Source organism: Arvicola amphibius, chromosome 9 (genome assembly GCF_903992535.2).
Source record: "Arvicola amphibius chromosome 9, mArvAmp1.2, whole genome shotgun sequence".
NCBI lineage: Eukaryota > Metazoa > Chordata > Mammalia > Rodentia > Cricetidae > Arvicola > Arvicola amphibius.
The window spans coordinates 5,268,807-5,291,867 of record NC_052055.2 but is presented as its reverse complement, the minus strand read 5'-3'; the positions used below and the strand labels follow the sequence as shown (position 1 = coordinate 5,291,867).

General features: G+C 35.9%; 1 protein-coding gene across 2 annotated transcripts in view; it reads right to left on the bottom strand.

The window, feature by feature from the left end:
- Window positions 1–23,061, bottom strand: part of Rims2 (regulating synaptic membrane exocytosis 2) — a 411,096-nt gene that overhangs the window by 199,300 nt on the left and 188,735 nt on the right. For both annotated transcript variants that reach the window (XM_042055663.1, XM_042055664.1), the window contains 7 exons: window positions 20,539–20,747; window positions 18,794–18,913; window positions 15,319–15,418; window positions 14,716–14,839; window positions 12,719–12,765; window positions 10,718–10,830; window positions 1,199–1,329 (listed from right to left, as the gene is read on the bottom strand). In XM_042055663.1, the coding sequence (XP_041911597.1) occupies window positions 1,199–1,329; window positions 10,718–10,830; window positions 12,719–12,765; window positions 14,716–14,839; window positions 15,319–15,418; window positions 18,794–18,913; window positions 20,539–20,747 (844 nt within the window). The remainder of the gene's footprint in view (window positions 1–1,198; window positions 1,330–10,717; window positions 10,831–12,718; window positions 12,766–14,715; window positions 14,840–15,318; window positions 15,419–18,793; window positions 18,914–20,538; window positions 20,748–23,061) is intronic.

Sequence of the window (23,061 nt, the reverse complement as noted above, 5' to 3'; positions counted from 1 at the left end):
TTAGAACGTGCACAAACCACACACACAAACAACACAGACATTTGTACAGACAAATAATTATGTGATATTAAAATAAAAATACAATAAACATTTTCTTTAAGAGTATGAATTGTTGAAACCTAAGTAGCTTGAGAATAAGACAGAGCTAAGTGCCATCTGGGTTGTGGGTCTGTGCCGACCCCTCCCACGGATTTTTAGTAACTACTGTGCGCTAAAGGAGAAGCTGCCAGGGTAGTGGGTGATTTGCTGTGATATATATTGTTCAGCTGAAATTTAGGTTCTATCTGACCATTCCAATATAGTTAAATTTTTTCTTCCTTACATTTTAATATGCATCTCTGGACAAAAAAACCTAAATCTTCAGAAACAACACTTTTTAAAGTTAATTTTAAAGCAAAAAAAAAAATGATGGAGTAAGAAGTTTCCGATAACCTTAAATATAATGAAATATTAACATATTGTGAAATTTGTAAAACAAATTAAAAATGTATCAAGTAAAATGCAATTGCTAATTAGCTGCTTATATCACCTTTTTCTTGACCAACATTGCTCAGATGATGCTCAGACACTGTAAATCTGGTGTTTAGGGCGGCGGATGTGGAGCTTTTGAGCCTTCCATCCTTGGAAAGCTTTCATGCAGATGTTTTAACCCCCTATATTCTGTAAACCTTTTGTTTGGTTGGAGTATCACCCCAGCGCCCTGGCATCCATATATATAAGGAGTCTGGAATTTGGTGAAAAGTTCCGAGCCCCTTCTCCTGGGAGTGGCCACAATCCAGACTCCTCCTCCAGGAAAACCCACCAAATGGTGACCCCTCCTCAGGTCAAGAGGTGTAGATGTAAAAAGTGGAGAGGAATATGAGCACAATCCGTTTCAGTTCCAACTTTGTTTACTACACAATCTACTAAAATTTTATTTTTAAAAAAATTTTAATAATTTTGACATAGAAACATTACTTATGAAATACAATATGCAGATGGCTTAAACTAAATATTTAAATAAAATCATATACAGTAAATCCATGTTTTAAAATAATCTCAAATACTGTCAATTTTGATCCATCAGAATGATTATATTTTAAAAATTTCACAGCTATCCTACTGCCATGACGTGAAATAACGAATGACACAGGACTGAAACATTCTTTCTTTTCCGCTTATTTTTAGGAGCATATGTGTTTTCATTTCAAATCCCTACCTTCTGTCTGGAAGAAAGTAAATTTTAACATAAGGATTCCGTGGCCTCCCATCTTCCCTGGAAGGGAGATCCTTTGCACCCAGAATGGTGACTATCAACTGGTGACCAACCTTGTCAAACCATAGTTTTATCTGAAAAGCAAAAGCATTCATTATTAGCTCAAAATTTACTTCCAATGCATGTCTACGTTTCCAATCTTTATAGCATTCCCTATTACTGATATAACTGAAATGTTAAGAGAAAACATTTTCCCCAGTAAAATGTGATGTGTTAATAAAAGGAAATCCTATAATAACTTCAATGAGTAGATGGATTGATGCTGATGTTTTAGTTTCACTGATGAATCACTTGGACTTTTACTATCTGGATGTGATGGTTTATTAATGGACATATAATAATTATACTACTGGGTCACATACTTTGTACACAATAACTCCTGACTCTATCTGTGTGAAAGAAGCACTATGGTTTTGTTCACTTTGAGTTGTAAATGAGTGTTCCAAATGCAGTGTGTGGACAGAAACAAGGAAAAGGTATTTATTCAGAGGGAAGTTACAAGCAAATGTTTTGTGTCTCCATAGTAAAACACATTTCAAAGAAATGAAGGAAGCTTACTCGTAGCTTTAATAGATTCCTCAAGTTTGTGTTTGAAATGATAATAAATTCATCTTTTAAAGATTTTAGAGCCATAGTTCCTTCTTCAGTGAAGAAAATACATAACATCCTTAAAATAGTAAAGCTTCACTTTAAAATTAAATGTGCGTAATTCTGCTGCATCATAATTAGGGATTGCGACTTCCGGTCATGCTGCTCCTGGGTTCTCTTAAGAGCTGCCATCTCCCTGCACCTCACGCCTTCACTCCTCACTCACTGAGCTTTCTGTCTGCATCTGCATCAGAGATCCACATTACCTAGGATTCAGCATCTCCTACTGCCAACTTAAAATTGAGGGGGGATCAAAAATATGGAACTTGACAATGGCATGTTTTAGTACTACATGAAGCTCAGCAGTTCAGCTCCAGCTCCACGGTGATTTTGGCGGGTCCCTCTGTTATATATTCCAGAGAGCCAAAGGCTGACTAGGGCTGAGTCAGAAGAGGTGGATTGACAGCCTAAGATACAAAATTACTTCTGCTCTTGCCTTGTCAGGGATAAAATGGATGAGCTCCCTTACAGGATATTTAACAAAAGATATTCAAATTTTAAAAGTAACTATTAGTAGTTTTCATGGTTTGTTGTCTTGAATTTTAAAGTAGTTTTGTCTTGCTATTGTATAACAAAATTTTCTACCAGCTAAGAAGTTCAAAAATAGACCCTCAAGAAGATTTCCTTAAGCTGCATTTAATAAAGATCTGGCAAGTACTCTTATCTGGCATATTAGAAAGTTACACATTTCTAGGCTAGCTATTTACCCTCAAACTAAAATGGGATCTTAGAATTTTAAGAATTGCAGCATTCACTCAAAGGATCAAGGACCACCACTCCCCCTCAAAGGAAACAGGTTTAGTGGCTAGACATGGTGACAGCACAGGAGAAGGGCTGTGGCAAACCTACAGACTAAGGCTAATCTAAGAGCAAAGCTTGTCTCAAACAAGGAGCGAAACACCCACAAACTGAAGAGGGAGGGACTGGGGACTGACTCAAAGTTTGAAAAGAAAAAACTTTTAAATTCACATGCTGAGTAATACTAGGCTACAGATATAGATAAGGATAACAAAAATAGAGAGAATAAGCTATTCTTTTCACAAAAGTCAAGAGATAAAAATAAAGAAATTAGAATGTTTGACTTTTCATGGAATGAAGGAAATGTCGAAAGTCTCAGAGTCTTCTAAAACCTGTGACGAAGGTCAGATCAATTTATGTTATCTCCACTATCACCAACGCCAGCAACTCTTACAAGTTTAATTTTTTTCCATAAACTATTATCTTCAGATAATATAGAGCTAGCCACTATCCCTTACCACTCTTTCTTACATAAACATACATTAGCTTTATTGTAAAATACTGTTAACTAAATTATACTGTTCAAAAATATGAGTATTACCACTATTTGATAAGAACCTATTCCATTACATCAGATCAAAATCGACTGTTTCTGAAATTGTCTTGAGCTGGGCACTTACAAACAGCCCTGACTTTCAGTTTCATTACAAAGTGGAGTTTTCATTACATTACTGGAGTTTTTAATAGATATTTTATTATCCATGATATTTAACATATTCTTAAAGCAGTATTTTAAAAATAATACTTAAAACTTAACTTATTTGTTCCCTAAAATACAAAAAATACAACCTCATAATTCTATCCTTGACAAGCCTTAGTTAAATCAATTTAATAAAAATCTTGGTATTATTTTATTGTTTAATATGACTATCCTTTCAGCTTCATCATTTAACCAATTAAACTCTTCACAATAGAAATTTAACATCAAACATATTTTATATTATATGATATCTAATAGAATTAATATTTTAATTATTTAAAAGTATTATCCAAAGCCAACATTCTTTTTAAAAACATGCAACAAAGCAGGGAAGGCATACTACTACTTTGAAGATAACTATGTTGGCATTGCTATACCATATAAACAACATCCTAATGGAAAGAGGCAAACAGCTTGTACCCAAGTAGTACATAAAAGTAAATTAAATGATGAAATACAAACAAAATAACATATATACATCATTTGGATTATGATTTTTTTTTGTTCTTTCAAACTCCAAAAGTTAATTCTTATATATCAGAAGTAAAAAAAAATCGTATTTTAAATAAGGTACAAATATATTTGCCAATCTCCTCAAGGAGCCATTGCTTGGAAAATGCAAGAGAATGTGGATGTGAAGTGGTATATGAGTGATTTAAAGAGACAGCAACCTTTGTGTAGTAAAGAAAAATATCTGGAGTTTTAAAATTAGCTATTTCAGTAAATGTTACAGAAATAAGCCAGATCTACACCAAAACACAATTGGAATGCAACTTTGAAAAGTATACATTTGAGTACTTCAAAAACTGCAAAATCACTAACAATGATTGTCTCTTTAAATTTGTATTCAATATTCTAATCTCCATGCAGAATTTTACAAGCTGTCTTAGAAAATGATTTGAGAGTCAATAGTATGGTTTGGAGCAACATACCAAAAAAAGTGTTCCTACTACGCATTTTCCAAAAACATACAAATAAGGGAGAAAACACACTTTAGCTTCTATCAGGCAGACAAAGCCTTTACCTGAACCCTAGGAACAAAAGGCGATGTTCTTCTACTAAGGCTTTGGCTCTGGTAAGCAAAATTAAAGAAAAAAGCAATAAAACAAAACCAAAAAGGACAATATGCTGGAACCAAAAGACCAAAAGTAAAAATGAACACATAAAACTCTCCCTTAAATACAATGTTTCCATGACAATATTTTTAATTTAATCACTTTATTATAAGAAATAAATATTTCCCAATGCTAAAATATATAAAAAATATTCAAAACACAATAAATATCATAATTTGTTGAACCATATTCTTAAAACATAGAATAATAGAAATTAAGACTGAATGTACAAGATAATGTAATTTTAAAGAATGGTTAAAGTATAACCCCAAAATCAAGAAAATTGAAACTTTACCCTTAAACACACTACAGCCTGTGATATCCATGGGTGACTGGTCCCAGGGTACCCACAAACACCAAATCTACCGATGTTCAAATCCTTTATAAAAAATGGCATAGGAAGTGCACAATAACAGGATCTCTGTGCCGTCAATCATCTCTAGACTGTAAGTGATAATTTATAATAGCAAATATAATGGAAATAGTACAAGTTTTTGGTGCATTATTATTTAAGAAACATTACAATATGAAAGTTAAATTAAGTATTAGCTATTCAACAGAGACAAAAAATTTTAAAAATCGATTCATAATTGTGTGAGTGTGTGGATATGAAACCTACTAAAATGGAATTGTAATTGTGCATAGATCAAAGTACAGCGCAGCATGAAGGAGGGAACGGGATGAGCTGCTGGCTGGAGATACTATTAACTGCGGTCATTGCTACTGTCACCACTATCTCAGGGCTTTTCAGTTACAACGCTCTTTATGTTTCCTCTAAGTTCACGGCATGTGCATTGCGTCCTGACAGTCCCAGCAGCTCTGGGAGCTCACTGTTCTGATCCCCAGAACACAAGGGAAGAGAAATACCTAAAAAGGTCTAGATGCGCTTCCAAGTGTTCACAGGGAGGGTATAAACAGAGTTCTCAGAAAAATAAAAATAAAAACAACAAACTTCTTTTCTGAATTTCTTAATCTTTTATTTAAAAACAATTTCTAGTAATTGATAAAAATCATAGACCAATCCTAGATCAAGAATAAAATCAGAGGCCCTCCAGAAAATGGATTTAGGGCCATTGAATTCTGCTTCCCTCAACAAGATTCCATGGCCTCGTGGCATCTGTTAGGACAGTTAAGGGCTGGTGCCTCCGTCTCTCCCACTGTAGGGAAACTGGTGTTTTGAGAGGAGGATCACTGGACAGGCATGATACTTAAGTAAGAAACAAACCTAACACCCAAAGGAGAACAACCTTCACAGCATGTTGTTGGCCACCAGGAATCACCTTTTTTTCTCTCCAAAAAAACCAAGTATCAAGTCTGAGCTTTCTTCCTTTCCAAATGGAGATAGGCCCAAAGAGGAAGTGCTCAGACACAGAACGTGAGGGAATATCTGTCTGCTGAAATCTGCATGGACAGAGTAAGTAGGGGAAGTGGGGTGTGGAGTTCCCATAGATTAACTAGATGTGCCGAAGGGTACAGGAATATAGAGATTTCATTTTCCTTGCCACCATCTATATATGTTTTAAATAAAATATGTCAAAGAAAAGAAAATATTTTATAAACATATATTACTTCATAAAATAAAATGTCTACTTTGAAAAGAAATTTTTTTTAAAAATCAACCATTTATAGTAAACAATTTTTCTTTATCTAAAACAAGCAGTTATCAGATTTCTAAAATCAACATTTTTCATTTTTTAAACCTTATGTTTACCCACATGTTTCTACATTAAAGATGACTACAAAATATATTTGTTCTTAGGTGGAATTTTTAAATGGATCAAAACAGACAAAATATACAACTAACCATGTAAAGCTGAAAGTTGAGGAGCAATTACCACACTGGAAAGCTGTGAAATTCTCCTTTTTCCATCTGTCAACCTTTGGCGTTACCCCAGAAAAGCACTGCACGCCCTGCAGACCCTCTGCGTCTCACCACCGCTGCCGTCTAGGCTACAGACCCTAAGCACTGGACGCAGGAATGACAATGCTCTGGGCCACATTGTAACTGCTCAGGCTTCATACAAATGGAGAACAGAAACTTTACACCATAATCTAAGTGAGGATGTCCAGTGTCCCCTGCACTGTCCCTTCTAATATGACCCTTAGGACATTCTTTTCATGCAATGCATTTAGATGGTTAAAGTCACGAGAGTAAAGTATTAAAACATCAAAGTCCAAATATAAAACTTGCAAGGGGTGGAAGGGCACACTTTAATTCCAGCACAGAACAGAAAGGCAGAGGCAGGAGTTTGTGTTCGTTTTAGCCCAGCCTGGAAAAAAATAGCATGCCCGAGGGACTACATAGTGATACATTGTCCAAAAAAGAAAAGAAAAGAAAAGAGGAAAGGAAAGGAAAGGAAAGGAAAGGAAAGGAAAGGAAAGGAAAGGAAAGGAAAGGAAAAGAAAGGAAAGGAAAGGAAAGGAAAGGAGAGGAAAAAGGAAAAAGGAAAAAGGAGAGAGAGAAACCTATACCTTCATAAATACAATGTTTTTAAATGTTCTGGAATTCCATAAAGGGACATATGAAAGACATATAACTAATCTAAAATTACTCAAATTTCTAAAATGGACAAATAAAATTGATACTTGTAATATTTAGTAAAAATAAATTTCAAGAATGTTACAATAAAGTAACTTTACATCTATAAATCAGACATTATAATAAAATATAATTAATATTAGAATCAATAGTATAAAGTGTCCCTATAGAAAAAAATAATTCTGAACCTTTCTCACCTGAAAAAAAGAATAAGAAGGATTTTAGCCTAACAGCCTATCAAACTACTAGCCTAGTCATGTAAACTATTATTGAGATTGACAATTATTGAGAACCACCAAAGCTGCCTCACGAATGAAGAAGCTGCTAACTTAAAAAGAGATGAGATGGGGCTGGAGAGATGGCTCAGTGGTTAAGAGCACTGTCTGCTCTTCCAGAGGACCTGAGTTCAATTCCCAGCAACCACATGGTGGCTCACAACCATCTGTAATGAGAGCTGGCACCCTCTTCTGACATGCGAGCATACATGGAGGCAGAATGTTGTATACATAATTAATAAATAATAAATCTTTAAAAAAAGAGAGATGAGATAAGAAAGCACTGCTGCTGAATGGGCTAGCATGGGGCTCGGGGAAACTAACTGGGCTCATTCTGACTTCTCATCAAATACATTAATGGTCCTTTTTGGGAAAGTCCTAGAATAATTAATCACAAGATTTGGCATGGGGAGAAAATTAATTACACATATCTTTGAAAAATTAATCAACATCTTTGAATATAAAAATGCAAATAAGAAAGGCCTATTATGTGTTTCCTACTTGAAAACATATCAGCAAATGAAATCACCTCAAATACGCACGAATAATTTCTCTTCTCAGGCATTAGCAAAGTCATGACTTTGTGAGGAATGAACCCAAATTTCTCAATGTCCAGAGACAGAAGAAAATGGGGATGAAACTGAGATGGTTAAAGCCTGTGGGGATGACCTCGGTCACAGCAGCTGAGGAGGAGACACCCACCTTAGTGATGGGTGATCCAATCCTAGGGCAAGGTCCTGGGCCACTTAAGATAGAGAAAGGGATCCGAGCTCTAACACAAAGCACATCATGTGTGCTTTCTGGTGGATGGAATTGGAGCAGCTGTGTCAAGTTCCTGAGGCCTTGGCATCCCTGCCAAGACCAGCAGTACCTAGAGCTCTGAGACCGAACACACCCTTCCTCCCTGAGCTGGGAGACAGAACACACCCTTTTTCCCTGAGCTGGGAGACAGAACACACCCTTCCTCCCTGAGCTGGGAGACAGAACACACCCTTTCTCCTTGAGCTGGGAGACAGAACACACCCTTCCTCCCTGAGCTGGAAAGAAGCTGCAGGAAAAAGGCACAGCTCAGCTTCCTAAGAGTTTTCCCAGGAAATGATATAGGTAGGCATAGTCTAAATTCCCACTTCATCATAGCGAACCAAAATTGCCTACAGGCGACTTACAGAGAGGGAGACAGATGTGTAAGCAACCCAGGAGAGCACAGTGCCTTACACAGGCCTAATGCAAAAAATGTGACTGAAACTCGAAGTCACATAATAACAACAGGGATTCTTTTCTTGTCCATTCGTATCCCTGGGGACTAGCACTGCCACTTCTGTCACAACTTCCGTGTATTTGTATCTATGTATATACACATAGCAAAATAGGTGGTTGATAGATTAGGTGTAATTAGAATAGATTTTTATTAATCTCAAGTTTATAATTTAGCATGTATATTATAATTTTACTTCTTAAAATTTCTCTTGACAAAGTAATTTACCTTAGTAAAAATGGGCAAAATTAATACACATTCAAGGATTTCAGTGGTATTGTTATTTGTAGCAATATAAACTAGAAGCTAAAATGCAACATTATAGATATGAAAATAAAGTCAAGAAGACTTTTTAAAGATAAGACAAAGTCTGTGCAGTACTCGAGAAAAGGGAGAATTGAGGCCATGAGTGCACAGCACACCTATAATCCCAGAATGAACGGGACAGAAGGCGGAGGAACCATTCAAAGCCATCCTGGTTGACAAAGTGATTTCAGCCCAGCTCGGACTGCACAGCAAAATTCTGACTCAGGAAAATAAGAGAAAAGAAAAAGAGAATGCAAAACTTTATGAAATTTTATTTTTAAAATAAATGCACGTATTATAAAAAGTCATATGTGATGTCAGGATTATTAGTGATTTTACTTTTTGTTTTTCTTTATTAACTAGATTTCTGTTTTGTTTTTTTTTTTTTTTTTTTTTTTGGTTTTTTCGAGACGGGGTTTCTCTGTAGCTTTAGAGCCTGTCCTGGAACTAGCTCTTGTAGACCAGGCTGGCCTCGAACTCACAGAGATCCACCTGCCTCTGCCTCCCAAGTGCTGGGATTAAAGGCGTGCGCCACCACCGCCCGGCTTTAACTAGATTTCTGATAACAAATAAGAATTATATTAATAATCCCTGTCTTGTTTGTATGTAAATTGAATGCGTATCTGTGTATAATTTTAAAATGTATGCAATTAACATTTTAACTAAATTCATAGACTATTTCCCCTTCCAAGCTATAGATACTTTTCATATTAAGCCACAATGACATAGACTTGCACTCCTTCACAGCCTCGGCAGTTCTGTCCTACCGTCAAGGCAGTTTTGAACCAGGAGGAAAACAGGTGAGTTTGAGATTTCTCCCCATCCCTTCCCTGGGCTTCCCACCTTCCCTCCTGCACAATGTGTATAAGATCTTGGAACTGGAAATGACAGCTTCCAAAAACACCAAGTACCGCCTTTCCCCTTAAAACTAAAAGGAGAAATTTTCAACTATTTAACAAGAAGGTAATTCTAAGGAGTTTAAGATACAACTTCATAATAGTTTGGGGTTTAAATGTCATAATTTTCAATCAGTATTTAATTTCTGTTTTTAGAGGACTTAAATAGTTCTTTAGTACCTAGGAAATTTCAAATTTAACAACTGCTAGCAAATTAACAATTACTATAACAATGAATTTGAATATGTTCTAATAAGGAAATTATAATGTAATAAAAGGACTTAAATTTACAACCCTCTTATAGTAGACTATAATATAGAAAATGCACAGATCAATGCCCACATAATGAAAGGTTACACTATACACCCAAGAGTCTATTACTATATCCCTCATATTATTTAGTCTTGTCTGTTGATTAAAAAAAACTCTAGAATCCATATATATAAGCTATATTAAAAATCCATGTTATTATCAAAGTCACCCAAAATTTCCTTAAGACTGAAAAGCAAAGAAGAATACATAAATATTGTTTCTACCTTAATACAATCTTTGTCTCATAGACCATTTTCCTCTTTCGGGAGAAACTATAGCAATTCCCAATCTTTAAAACAAAGAGCAAAAATCATCACCTCGACTTCTGGAATAATAATTAAGGGTAAAACAGGAATTACATATCTTCATAAAAATCATCAAACTCTATAAACCTAAATTAAAAGAGAGCATTATAATAAAAAGCCCAAATTAAATTTTAAGTAACTATAAAGTTTAAAAAACATAAAAGCTGGTAGACAAAGTCACAATTATGTTCTAGAAAGAACTTGGATTAGAAAAAAAAAAACAAAAAAAAGAAAGAAAAACAAACGCCTCTAACATTGTATTTTAAAAACATCATTTAATATTCCCAAAGAGAAGAAATGAGTGATTACGTACTGAAAGCTGTCCAGACAAGAACTGCGGGACGTCCCTTAACATGCCAGGACTCATGGGAGAGGTAACGGATATAGAAGGACGATCCATTTTTTGAGATTCAAATGAGCTAGAACCTGAAATGACAATTGCACACAAAGGAAATAAAATGCCTTTGGCTCTTTCCGAACACTCAGCTTGTGACTTTAAAGGCCTTTAACTTCCATTCCACACAGACCGCTTTAGTGCTACAGCTATCAACAGCCTTAGGAGCTTTTGGTACTGCTTTGCTGTTTGTTTCAGACAATTGCATTTGTTGTGGCTGAGCCTGGTTTTGCATGATTGCAATGTAGGGTTCTATGCAGACCCAGTCACACCAATGCCGTGCTGACTGCGACAGCAACGGGCTCCACGTTAGGATTTCCTAGTCTGTTGTGAAGTGTACTATAATCACACTTTATAATGAGAGAACACTAAAAATGGAGAAGGAAGAAAAACCAAAACAGTAAACTACCTCAAGAGAACGCGAACTTTAAATGCTTAGAACATAAGTACTAGAATTCCAAAATTATTAAAAGCTTCTGGGTGACTTTTAATTCATATCTTGAAGGATATAAGATATTACACCACCAAAATTGAAATAAGGGGCTATAGAAAAGATACAGAACAGCAGAAACAGCAATAACCAAATGTTCTATGCATGAATTTGTTCCTGTGCAGTTGAAGGAACCAGTCTGAATGTGAACAGATAGAGATGTTAGGACACTGGAGGAACTATGTGTCCTAAGAGGAAAATGGCTTTCCCAGCTCTTTGCAGTATGGATTGGGATGAAGAGCTAGAAAACAGCAGTGAGCATTTAATCCTCAATGAGATACTAACACCAAAGGCTGGGAAAGGGAAGCGAGCAGAAGGATTCAGGTGATGCTATGAGTCATGAGGATTAGGGGACTAGGGGGAAAAGGCTCAGTGGAACAGCACTTGCCAGCTATGGTGACACCTGAGGTCCAAATACAGAAAGCATTAAGATTTCAATCCTATTCTCCAGACCAGAAAGTCCCCTGTGTACCAGTTATCTCTGAAAAAGACATGTCATGTTTCCAAGATTTGTGTTGCTTAGCATTGACTGCATCCAATAACTTTAATGATAGAATCAAATAAGTATAAATATCCCTTGGAGAGCGTGTCCCAAGAGCGTGTCCTCCGGGCAAGTGAAAGTCTTTAGGTGCTTTGAAGACTGAGATTTGGCTGCTGCTGTTCCGGTTCTGTCTTCCTCCATGCTACCTCCATTGGGCCATGCTGTGCTCTGTATTTCCTTACCTGTACCTAGTCTTTCTGCCTCGCATGCCTGTCTATCAGTATCTGTACCCCGCGCCTGTGAAGCTTTCCCCCGTAACAGCTACCCTCTAAAGTGCTGCTCAACTACTTCCCAATCAGCAATCCATCAGAAGACAAATAATAAGAATAATTGTGTATTTGACTATTTGAATTTATGTTTATTGTTCCGTTGCTGCTGTGACATAAAATTAGAACTACTATCTTAGTTTCAATAAAATACAAATTTGAAAAAATTAAATTATTCAATAGTTTGCTCCAAGCACACCCTGACAAAGAGAGTGGAGTTACAAAGTTCCAAATTTTAAATTTTGGAGGAAACTTTGGGAGTAGGTAGTGATGGGGAATGATAGCAATGGTCATAACCTTTCATTGCAATACTTGGGCATATAAGTAGCCAAAATTTAACTACATATTTTTGTGCAGGTTATTAGAATACACCTTAGTACAGCTACTTAAAAAACCCACAGTAATGGCAGCAGGGGAACAATACTGAAATCACTATAGAGTTTGTATTTTTCCCTAGAGTGATGAGAAATAATATGAAATTTTTCCATTCTGAATGTAATTTAACATTAGAATTTGAAACTATAATTTGTACTTATCTTACTCCATATTAATAGATTAATTTCTCTATTAGACCTTTGATGAATGACACGCTGAAGGCATACCCTAGAATAAATTAAACTTACTGGATTCCAGCTGTGCATGTGTGCTATCAGGTATTCTAGGTATATCTCTGAAATGACAGAACAGGAGAAAAAAATAAACTGTTAACAATTGATGCATCATCTATCTTAATCAAAATTGCAAATAAAAAGTGACATAGGAAAAATGAGTTCAGTGGGAGCATTATGAAAACACGACCAGCCATAATCTTTTGTTTTGTTTTGGACAAGTTGGCCTAGAGCTTCCATAGAGGTGGAGATGGCCTAGAATTTGCCACATAGTTCGGGCTTTTCCGCTTAAGTATAGGATCATATTTTTGCTGCTAACTCTAAGAAGAATTAATGTGCATCTGTATCAGATTTATAAAAATACACTTTATTTCCTATTGACTATAGAAATACCTACTATAAAAATGCTTTGTATTCAACAAGGTAAAGTTTTTTATAAATATATTAATTCATTTTTTATTTTGGCCATCTCTTATAAATAAGTTATATTGGAAATCAAATTAAATATCATTAAAACCTTCCAATTATAACTAAAATTTTAAGGTGGAGCGGTTACATTTGTAACAAGCAAACATGATTCTTATAGGGACTTCCAAAATTACCTTGCAACCATATTTACACCAAAAATACCTATTCTTATTTGATCTAGGAGAATCATATAAAAATCATATAAAAAATATAAAGACTATAATTATTTAGAATATTAAAATATAATTTGGGTATACTTTAAAACTAAAATAAATTTGATTAATATACTAAGCTGATACACTATGGTTTTGCCATATTACCAAACATTAAAAAGGCAAAGGTTGCCATTCATGATTTCCTAAGTGAATGAAAACAGGACACAATTACAAGGCTCCATTCATAGATGCTGTAAGCCATTCAGTAATTTAATAATTCATTCAGTAGTTTACCATACAGTTATACATTTTTAATTTTGATGCACCTTTTTTTGTGTTACCATACAATGCAAGTTTCTGCAGAAAAAGGACTGCCAGACACTTCATGACTAATCCTCACAGCGTAGAGGAAAGGGTTAAAATTCCTGCCACCAATGGAGTATATGGGCTATTGGCAATAAAATACAGTGACAAATGTGTTAGAGGTGCCTGTCTCAGTGCAAATCACAAGTTTTAAGAAACTATTTTCCTTAAATAAGTCCTGTATCTGGAAATTTCATGCTCTTTGGTTCACTCTTTTGTCAGCTAGAATCTCCATTTAAAAAAACAAAAAACAAAAGACTAATGACCTTAGCTATACACTAGTTATTAAGATAACAAGAATTCTTTTTAAAAGAAACTAAATATTCTTTTTTTGCAATGAGCAACCTATTTTGCATAATCAGGTAAAGAAAAATTATTAATTTGTCAAATGTTTTAATTAAAGAAAAAAGACGCCTATGAAAAACACATATTTCCATAAAGTAGTCAGAAAACTGTGGATTGCGTGGTGGTGGCGCACGCCTTTAATCCCAGCACTCGGGAGGCAGAGGCAGGCAGATCTCTGTGAGTTCGAGACCAGCCTGGTCTACAAGAGCTAGTTCCAGGACAGGCTCAAAAGCCAGAGAAACCCTGTCTCGAAAAACCAAAAAAAAAAAAAAAAAAAAAAAAAAAAAAAAAAAAAAAAAAAAAAAAAAAAAAACTGTGGATTGCACAGTCCAAACTAATGAGAAGCAGTCATCATCACACACAAGTAAATGGCTGAAAGGAGAGCTGGAGCAACGGCATAGGCTGCTCACAGGAGGACCAGGCTCAGGTTCCCAGCACCTGCAGAATGGTTCACAACCATCCCTAACTCCAAAACGAGGGGACGGGCCCTCTTTCTGACCTGTGTGCACCAGGCATGAATGCTGTGCACATACATACATATGTACATCCACTCATACATACATTCAAACAAAACACTCATACCTTTATTTGTTTATTATTTATTATTTATTTATTTATTTATTAGTCATAAGACTAATAAATCTTAAAAATGAGTCAAAAAAATTACCAAGACTGACTTACCCAATCGGCCTCGAAACAACAAGCTCAACTTGGGGTTCAGGTTTGGACTCTAGGATGATGTTGTAAACGTCCTCAAACGTGGCTCCCTGCAATAGCCTCCCATTCCATTCTAAAACTTCATCACCTACGGGGGCAGGAATAATCTCATAACTACAAACCGAAGCAAACATTGGGTTTCAGTCAATCACACCATGCATTCCCCTAGCAGAGCAGCGTATGTGTTAAGAACAACTAAGAAGCCCAGGAATTTACGGCTAGAATAGCACATTTCATCTGAAAAGAGAAGGTCATCAGAAGTACACTACATACAGGTTGTATCCACTGGATTTCTCACTGTAGAGAAATTTAAAGGATATTATGTCTAGTATAACAATGAATAAAACCTTTAGCTTTCCATTAATGACTAAAGATTTTAAGACACATGAAAGAAACTAATTATTACTGCTCAAACAATTTATAAGTGAGAATTTTTTAGTAACTGTTTAGGGCTACAATTTTTCTTTTTGCAGTGGTGGGGATCAAAGCCAAAGGTGTTGCGAGGCCAGGCAAACATCCTCTCAGCCCAGCTGAGACTTATGTGACTATCCAGTGGGTGGAACCTACCTGGTCTAAGGTGCCCCACGGTGTCAGCTAAGCTTCCTCTTTTCACTTTGGTAATAAACGCACAAAGCCGTCCTGACTCAGTCATCTTCCCTCCCACGACCTGTGTGAAGGAGGAGAGGATCAAGGCCGGCACACTGTGAAAGTGAGCATGGGCAAGGCGCAGGGAAGAGCAATGATGGTTCTAAAACTGTAGTTTAACGTGCTGAATTTCACTTCTTAATATACTATTGCCACGTCTGCATTAAGAAACAGTTTCTATTCCAAATTTACTGTAATTTACTTTTCTTTTTGAAAATACAAGTATTTTAGATTCAACTCAACAATTTCTTCCTTACTATTGAATTCTCATTTTTATTTCTCATTTTTAAATCATATACACATTTTAAATATAAATTTCATATTCTAATATAAAAGTATCCATTACTTTTACTATGATGATGAAAGAATGCTGTATTTTTATTAATAATGTTTTAGTCATATTGATAATATTCACAATGTCAATAATCTTCCTTGAGAAAATTATAAAATTTAATTAGCTTCATCAGAAATAATACAAACTTCAAATTATTTGAAGCCCAATTTTCCAACGTTTTATTTTCTATTAAAAAAACTTATTTTAGAAAAAAATACAAATTGGGAACAAGCATTAGGAATGCTACAAAATCATAGTAAAATACCATGCTCCTACAAAATTAATGTTTTGATTCTGGTTACTTTTCAAAGCAGGTGCAGCAAAGGATAGGGACTATATTCAATGACTGGAGTAAACGGGTTTGTCTCTTACAACATGAGCAAAAAATAAATGAAATTAAACCTGCTGAGCTGCCTCATCTTATTCCATGCATATATCCCCAATTACGGTGAGTTATACTCAGTAATGTAAATTTCTTAAAGCCTCACATCTTCATGCAAATATTTTAAGAAAATTGTTGTTGCTCCAGAATATTTAACACCAAGATCACTGCTACTTTTAGTATAATTATACTGTCAGTGGCAGTTATTACACAATTGAGATAATAAGCCAGGCACTGCACTCAATACTGCTTATACCTTAATATAAAGTATACTCAATACTTTAACCACGCAAAGGACAAGCTACAGTCTCCACTGTGTAGACAATACCTGATGCTATCTCCCAGATAGCTCCACCTCTGGCTATGCTCTCTCTCTCTCTCTCTCATGTCGACAATAAACCTCCTCCACCATTAAAACAAATAAAAGAATAACTACTCTAACTGGAATCAAACCCAAGTCTTCCTAATCTCTGTATCAGCTGCTTCATCACAGCGTCCTGAGTTTAAGTCCCACCATTGCCACCATCTCCTCATGACCTCTATGACTCTTATGACGATGGGAGACATGGCATAATCAGGTAAGTGTTAAGCACACTGTCACCATCTAATCATACCACACCAAAGTTTTTTTTAATACCTACCATTTACTATATTCTAGAGTACAATTTGTATAACAATAGCTTATTTACTTTTTTATTTCAGTTTTTCATTAAGTATATTAGATATACAAAAGCTAAATACAATCTATTTTGCATATTTGAAAAATACAATTGAAATATAAGCATTAATATTTTTATCACCTAGCCAGGTAGTGGTGGCGCAAGCATTTAATTCCAGCACTTAAGAGGCAGAGGCAGGCAGGTCTCTGTGAGTTCAAGGCCAGCCTGGTCTAGAGTATGAGCCAGGACAGCCAGGACTGTTTCACAGAGAAACCCTGTCTTGAAAAGCAGGCACCTAACATCATATTAGAGTTTTCCAGGTTTCCAATGGCATATTTGAGGTTAATATAACTCAGCTGTAGAGTGTCTGACTAGCAAGCATAAGCACTTCAGTTTGACCCTAACACCACAAACCAGTACAAACCAGTTTTCTCTAAAACACAATCTACAAATACAAACACAATTTACTAAATCAACACCAAATTATATTTTGATATTAACACATGTATTTTTAAGTTTGCACAATAAAAAATTAAATAGTGATTACTTTAATACTGACATAAATATAGGCAAGATAAATAGTTTTTAAGTTACAGATTACTTTATTATTGAAAGGAAATTTATAATTAAGAAAAAATTTTTTTTTGGTTTTTCGAGACAGGGTTTTGCTGTAGTTTCTAGAGCCTGTCCTGGAACTAGCTCTTGTAGACCAGGCTGGCCTCGAACTCAGAGATCCGCCTGCCTCTGCCTCTCGAGTGCTGGGATTAAAGGTGTGCGCCACCACCGCCTGGCTTAAGAAAATTTTTATTCAGTACCTATTCTGCAAGAAACAACAACAATAATTGCAATAATAAAAACACTACATTAGGAGCAGCAGAGAAATGGAAATAATGTCCAGAATAGGTCAGACTTTAAGCTCAAGTACATTCGTTGTGTTTAGGATTCAAACTATTTTCTAACCAGGTTACTATCAATGTCTTTTAAAAATGTATAGAAAACTAATATCATGGCTATCAGAGATTTTCTATGTGTACATATATGTGTGTGTTTGCAGGTGTACATGTATGTATATAAGTTTGCAAAGGTGTGTGAGTTTGCCAATGTGCATGTGCATAAGTGTGTCTGAATGTATGTATCTGCAGGCATACATGTGTATGAGTGTATCTGGATATGATATATATCTGTAGGTATGCATTCTCATGAGTGTGTCTGAGTATGTGTATCTACAGGTATACACATGCATGAGTGTGTCTGTATGTGTGTATCTGCAGGTATACATGTGCATGAATGTATCTGGATATGATGTGTATCTGCAGGCATACATGCGCATGATGTGTCTGGATATGTGTATTTATCTGGAGGTATACATGTGTGAGGATGTGTGTATCTGCAGGTATACATGTGCATGAGTGTGTCTGGATACGTGTGTTTTCAGGTGTACCTGTGTAGTGTATGCACAGATTTGTCTGTGTTTGCAGAGGTACATGTATGTGCGTGAGTATGCACGAATGTTTGCAGGTATGTAGGTTCACATGAGTATAGTGTGGATGATGTATGTGTTTGCAGCCGTACATGTCTATGAGTGTGCATGGGTGTGTGTGCATTTGCATAAAGGTCAGAGGACACCTTTAGTGTCTGTCCTTCTTCACGGCCCTCCTGGTATTTGCCGAGTAGATGAGGCTGACAAGGCAGGAAGAACAAGAGATCTGCGTGTCTGCCCCTCAGCATCAGGATTACAGGGGTGCACCACCAAGACTGGCTTTGGGTGTGGGTTCTAGGGACAGGAGTCTGGGCCTCTTCCTCACAGGCAATCACTTTACCTCCTGACACCCATATACGTTGGAAACGTCTTTAAAATACTTGGAAAATGAGTTCAAAGGAATGAAGGACAATATTTTTAAATTCTTGAGAATGGAAATGAGATAACCCCCTAACTTGGCATGGGTAGAAAGAGTTCTATTTGCTTTATTGATAGATCTGTAAAGTGATACAGAGCCAAATCCCATAAAGATTATTACGTACCTTTAAGCCCAGCATTGCTCCTGAATCTCGAGGTACACTCCCATCTTTCAAACGCTTATTTAATAAAATACGACCAATTAAGCGATCTCCATCTTTGGATGGCTGCCAGGTCACAGGGTGCTGACATACAACATCAACAAATAAGAAAAATTAATTTTATGTCAAATTACCATGATTGTTCAGTATCTCTAAACTCCAGAATTCTAAAGTATTATGATTACACAAACCACTTTACATTCCAAATTACTGACCTAAACACTGTATGATTTTTATAAACCCTAGTTTTATGAATTTGAGGGTTTCTTTTAAATCCAATTATAAAAAAACCCTTAGTTATCATCTACCACAATACTAAGAGATAATAGCTCTGAAATTTTCTTTAAAATACATGCTAACTCAACTTGCTGAAGATTAAGACCTCACAGGCAGAAAATGTACAGTAAAAACTATACAAGTGGCCTCACTAAAAAGTGGCAATTTCTTCTTCCAGAACTTTTGGGATTTTTAAAAATACTCTGCCTTAGCAAAAGTTAAAAGGGAAAACTATTAAAACATAAAATCTAAACTCATAATGAACATTACAGCTACAATTCCAAAACTATGTAAACCTCCAATACCTGTCCTACTGAGTCTGTGTGAAAGAAACAGGAGTTACTCAAAGATCGACAGATTATGTTTCTCACTTCACAAAAATTCATTGAGTTTTTTTTAATGGGCTTTTGCTACATAGCCCAGCCTTGCCTTGAACTCACTATGTAACTTTAGTTGGCCTTGATATTACTATATAGCCTATGCTGGTCTCTAAATCTTATGATTTCCCTGGCTCAAGCTCAGCTTCTACAACACTGGCATTAAGCACACGGCCACCACACCTGGCAAAAAGTTTATTGATTGTTTTAGACTTTTTGATATGTTCAGTAAATTTCTTTTAATAGATCATTCAAAGACAATTATTAATAAATAACAATCATATTACCAGCCTATTTCTTTCTTGGGTTTAGAGTTATGGTTTTATACGTGATGAAGCGTTTCATTATTAATAATATGCTAGGCAATAAAATAAATGATTTGTGTAATCATAGTAATTGCATGGTTGCCTAAAAGCAGCATGCAAAGTCCATGCAAAGTGTAGCAGGCGAAAGACAAGTTCCAGGCAATCACATCTACATGGTGAAGGATTAAAACAATGCTATACTAAAAGCAAATAAAACAATAAATATCAAAGCAGATGGCAATGAATCTAACGCTAATTAATGCTCCATTAGAACGCCACGGCAACAAGAGAACAAAAGACAGCGAAGGGGAAAAAAGAAAAACAACTCCTTCTGCGCAAACAGACCCGGTCATCCCCCTTTCACCTGGGATGCGCACTGTTCATAATTTGATTTTCATCCCAAGGAAAATAGATATAAACATTAAAATAAGCCAATCCAAAAATATTTATTTATCGTTTATAACATTCCAAAGTTCTCTCATTCGACTGCACACCAAACATTCCTTTGTTCCTAGGTTTTATTTTCATTAACTCAGATTTTGGTATGCTGCTGACCAAGGAGAACAGCCAGGCAAGCAAAAGGCTTTTTGGCTGAGTGGTTTGGTTGTTTTGTTTTTCTTTTCTGCACCTTAGGAAATGCTACATTGACCTTGAAATGCCCTGTCCTTCCATTATGTCCTGTTTCAATGAGTGACAGAGAGCAAACGAAGGAAGACCGAATGAGCAGGCTGCAGGGCCGCAGTCTCAGTACCTTCTCCCTATGGCTATGGTCCTCGTTTAGAGTGGAGCTACTACAGGTATCTACCCCAGAGTCCTTAATCCGGGGCTCGGACCATTCCAAATCCTCTTCCAAGGAGTGGCCACCACAGTACATGGTTTTCTTTTGTCTCTCAGACCTGGTGTTAGAATCCGACAAAACTCCCTGCTCGCTAGTTTTTCTTTTTCCCTTTTGACTGTCCCCTACAAGTGTGAGATAAAACAAAACAAAACAAAGATACAAAAAAGAAAACATGCAGAGGTGTAAATAAAAAGGAAAAGTGAAATGATAACGGATATTAAATAGTAAGGCTCCACATGTCTCACCAAAGACATTGGAGAAGCCTCACTGCTATGCCAAGACGCATGATCCAACCAGCTGTAATCCATGTCTCCTGTGGCAGCCAGGCAGACAGGAGTGCAATAAAAGAGACAATGGGAAAGGACAGACAGAGAAATTATAAACATTTCAAACTCTGGGATCCTGGTGCTTTTAAGACTTTATCTGTCCTACTCACTACATACCAGGAAAAAAAAAAACTATGATTCCAGATAGAATTCATAAAATGCAAAATATAAGGCTTCTGTAGTCCAGACAGATCTCAGAACAGAAACCTTGCAGTAATTATTTAAAAATAGAATACCTTTGCTATCAATAAGCAAAAGTAGAAACAAAATCTATTGAAGAAGCCAATTAAGACAAAGGCTGGTCAGCTATGTCTGGATTTCAGCTCATTTATTTTTGCATGCTGGTCTAAAGCCATGAGTTTTTTCTCAAGACTGTTGAATGTTTATAAATTAAACAGAGGCTTAGCAATAATATTATTTTAAATTCAAATAATTAAATATTATTCCTGGAATGACATATGATAATCTTTTTAGTGATGGAAACTCCTCAACATTTTAAGTGGTTAAAAAAATAGTTACACAACAGATTTTCTGTGAAAATGACTTTTAAAAAGTTTCATTCTATATCTATCAGTAGAAAGGGAAGGTGAAATCATAAATTTTACTTATATAACATAACTTACTTAGTATTACACTAAAACAACTTATCTTTTGAGAAATTACATTGTTACAGTTTTGATAGACAATTTACATCATGACAACTTATGATAAAAATCTGTTTCCCAATTATAGTGTGTTTATTTTCTTCTTATTTCAAAGAGGCTTCTTCTCAATCTACATATATAAATACATATAGTATATATATAATACATATAGTATTTTCACTCACTTAAAAAAATACTTACTGATGTCTCGAAAAACCAAAAAAAAAAAAAAATACTTACTGAATACCTTCCATCTGTTCTATATTGTGCTAAGCCCTAAGATAAGGGGTAACACAATGAGACATGTTTGTGAGTGTGGGGAGGGACACAAGAGATGAGCGTGTCACAGGAGAGAACAAAATCCTAGGAGAGAATACGAACTCACCAGAAACCTCTGAAGTAACTATTTTTAGGATGAAAATTGGAAGATGTGATTAAGCGGACAAGTAAAGAGACAGACGAATGGAAAGGAAAAGAAAGAACATTCCAGTAAGAAGTATTAACACCATACTGAAAAAAAAACTGGGGTGCCGAGGTGGCACCAGCACCTAAAGGAATGAGGGGACACAGTGGTAAGCAAGAATGGTGACTGAGCACAGCACAGCTCAAATGAGTCTTCTTATGCCATATTAAAGGTTACCGTTCTCAAACAGTAAGACAAAATCTGACCTATACCTTAAAAGGCTGAATCTAAATTCTATAGAGACCAGGTTAAAAGAAACTAAAATTGAAAGGTGCCTGCAACAATCTCTGGGAAAGATAGAGATGAGTGTAACCTACACAATAGTAATGACGTAGCTATCACAAGAAAAAGAGCTGAGAACTTTTCGTATCAAGAAAGAGTGGACAGTCAAGGCTGGCACCCAGTTTTCTAGTCAAAGCAACGAAACAAAGAAAGAGGCAAGTCTGAGATGACAAGACCATAGCAGAATGCTCTTATCAGAGAAGACATAGAAGTCATCTGAAACATCACTGGCAATAAAATTCATACTGCATAATAGCAAAAACACAGATGTTTTTAAAAACATCTTAGAAGTTATTAAACAATGGATGGCTTGGATCTAGTACTTGAATGGTCTAAGAGTTATTCAAATGGGAATATCAGGAAAAAAAAGATGGTAAAAGTCCTTAAAATGGCAACAACAGAATCTCAAAAAAAAAAAAAGTTAGAAATGCATACATCGAACACCACTCTAGATCCAGGGAATCAAAAAGAATTGGTGGGGCCGAGCAATCTGTCTTAACAAGACTTGCAGGCAATTAAGATCTCACGTAGGAGTGTCTACTGTCACGGTAACATGACACTGTCTTCTACAGATGTGTTGGGCCAAAATGGACAGGAAGAACTTCATTCTTTAGCCATGGGCCAGAAAGGTGCTTCCTAAACAACGTTAGCACACAGATAAGAAATTAGAATCACAGTAGTACACACCGGCAGACGGGGGGACCAGCCCATTGTATACTTA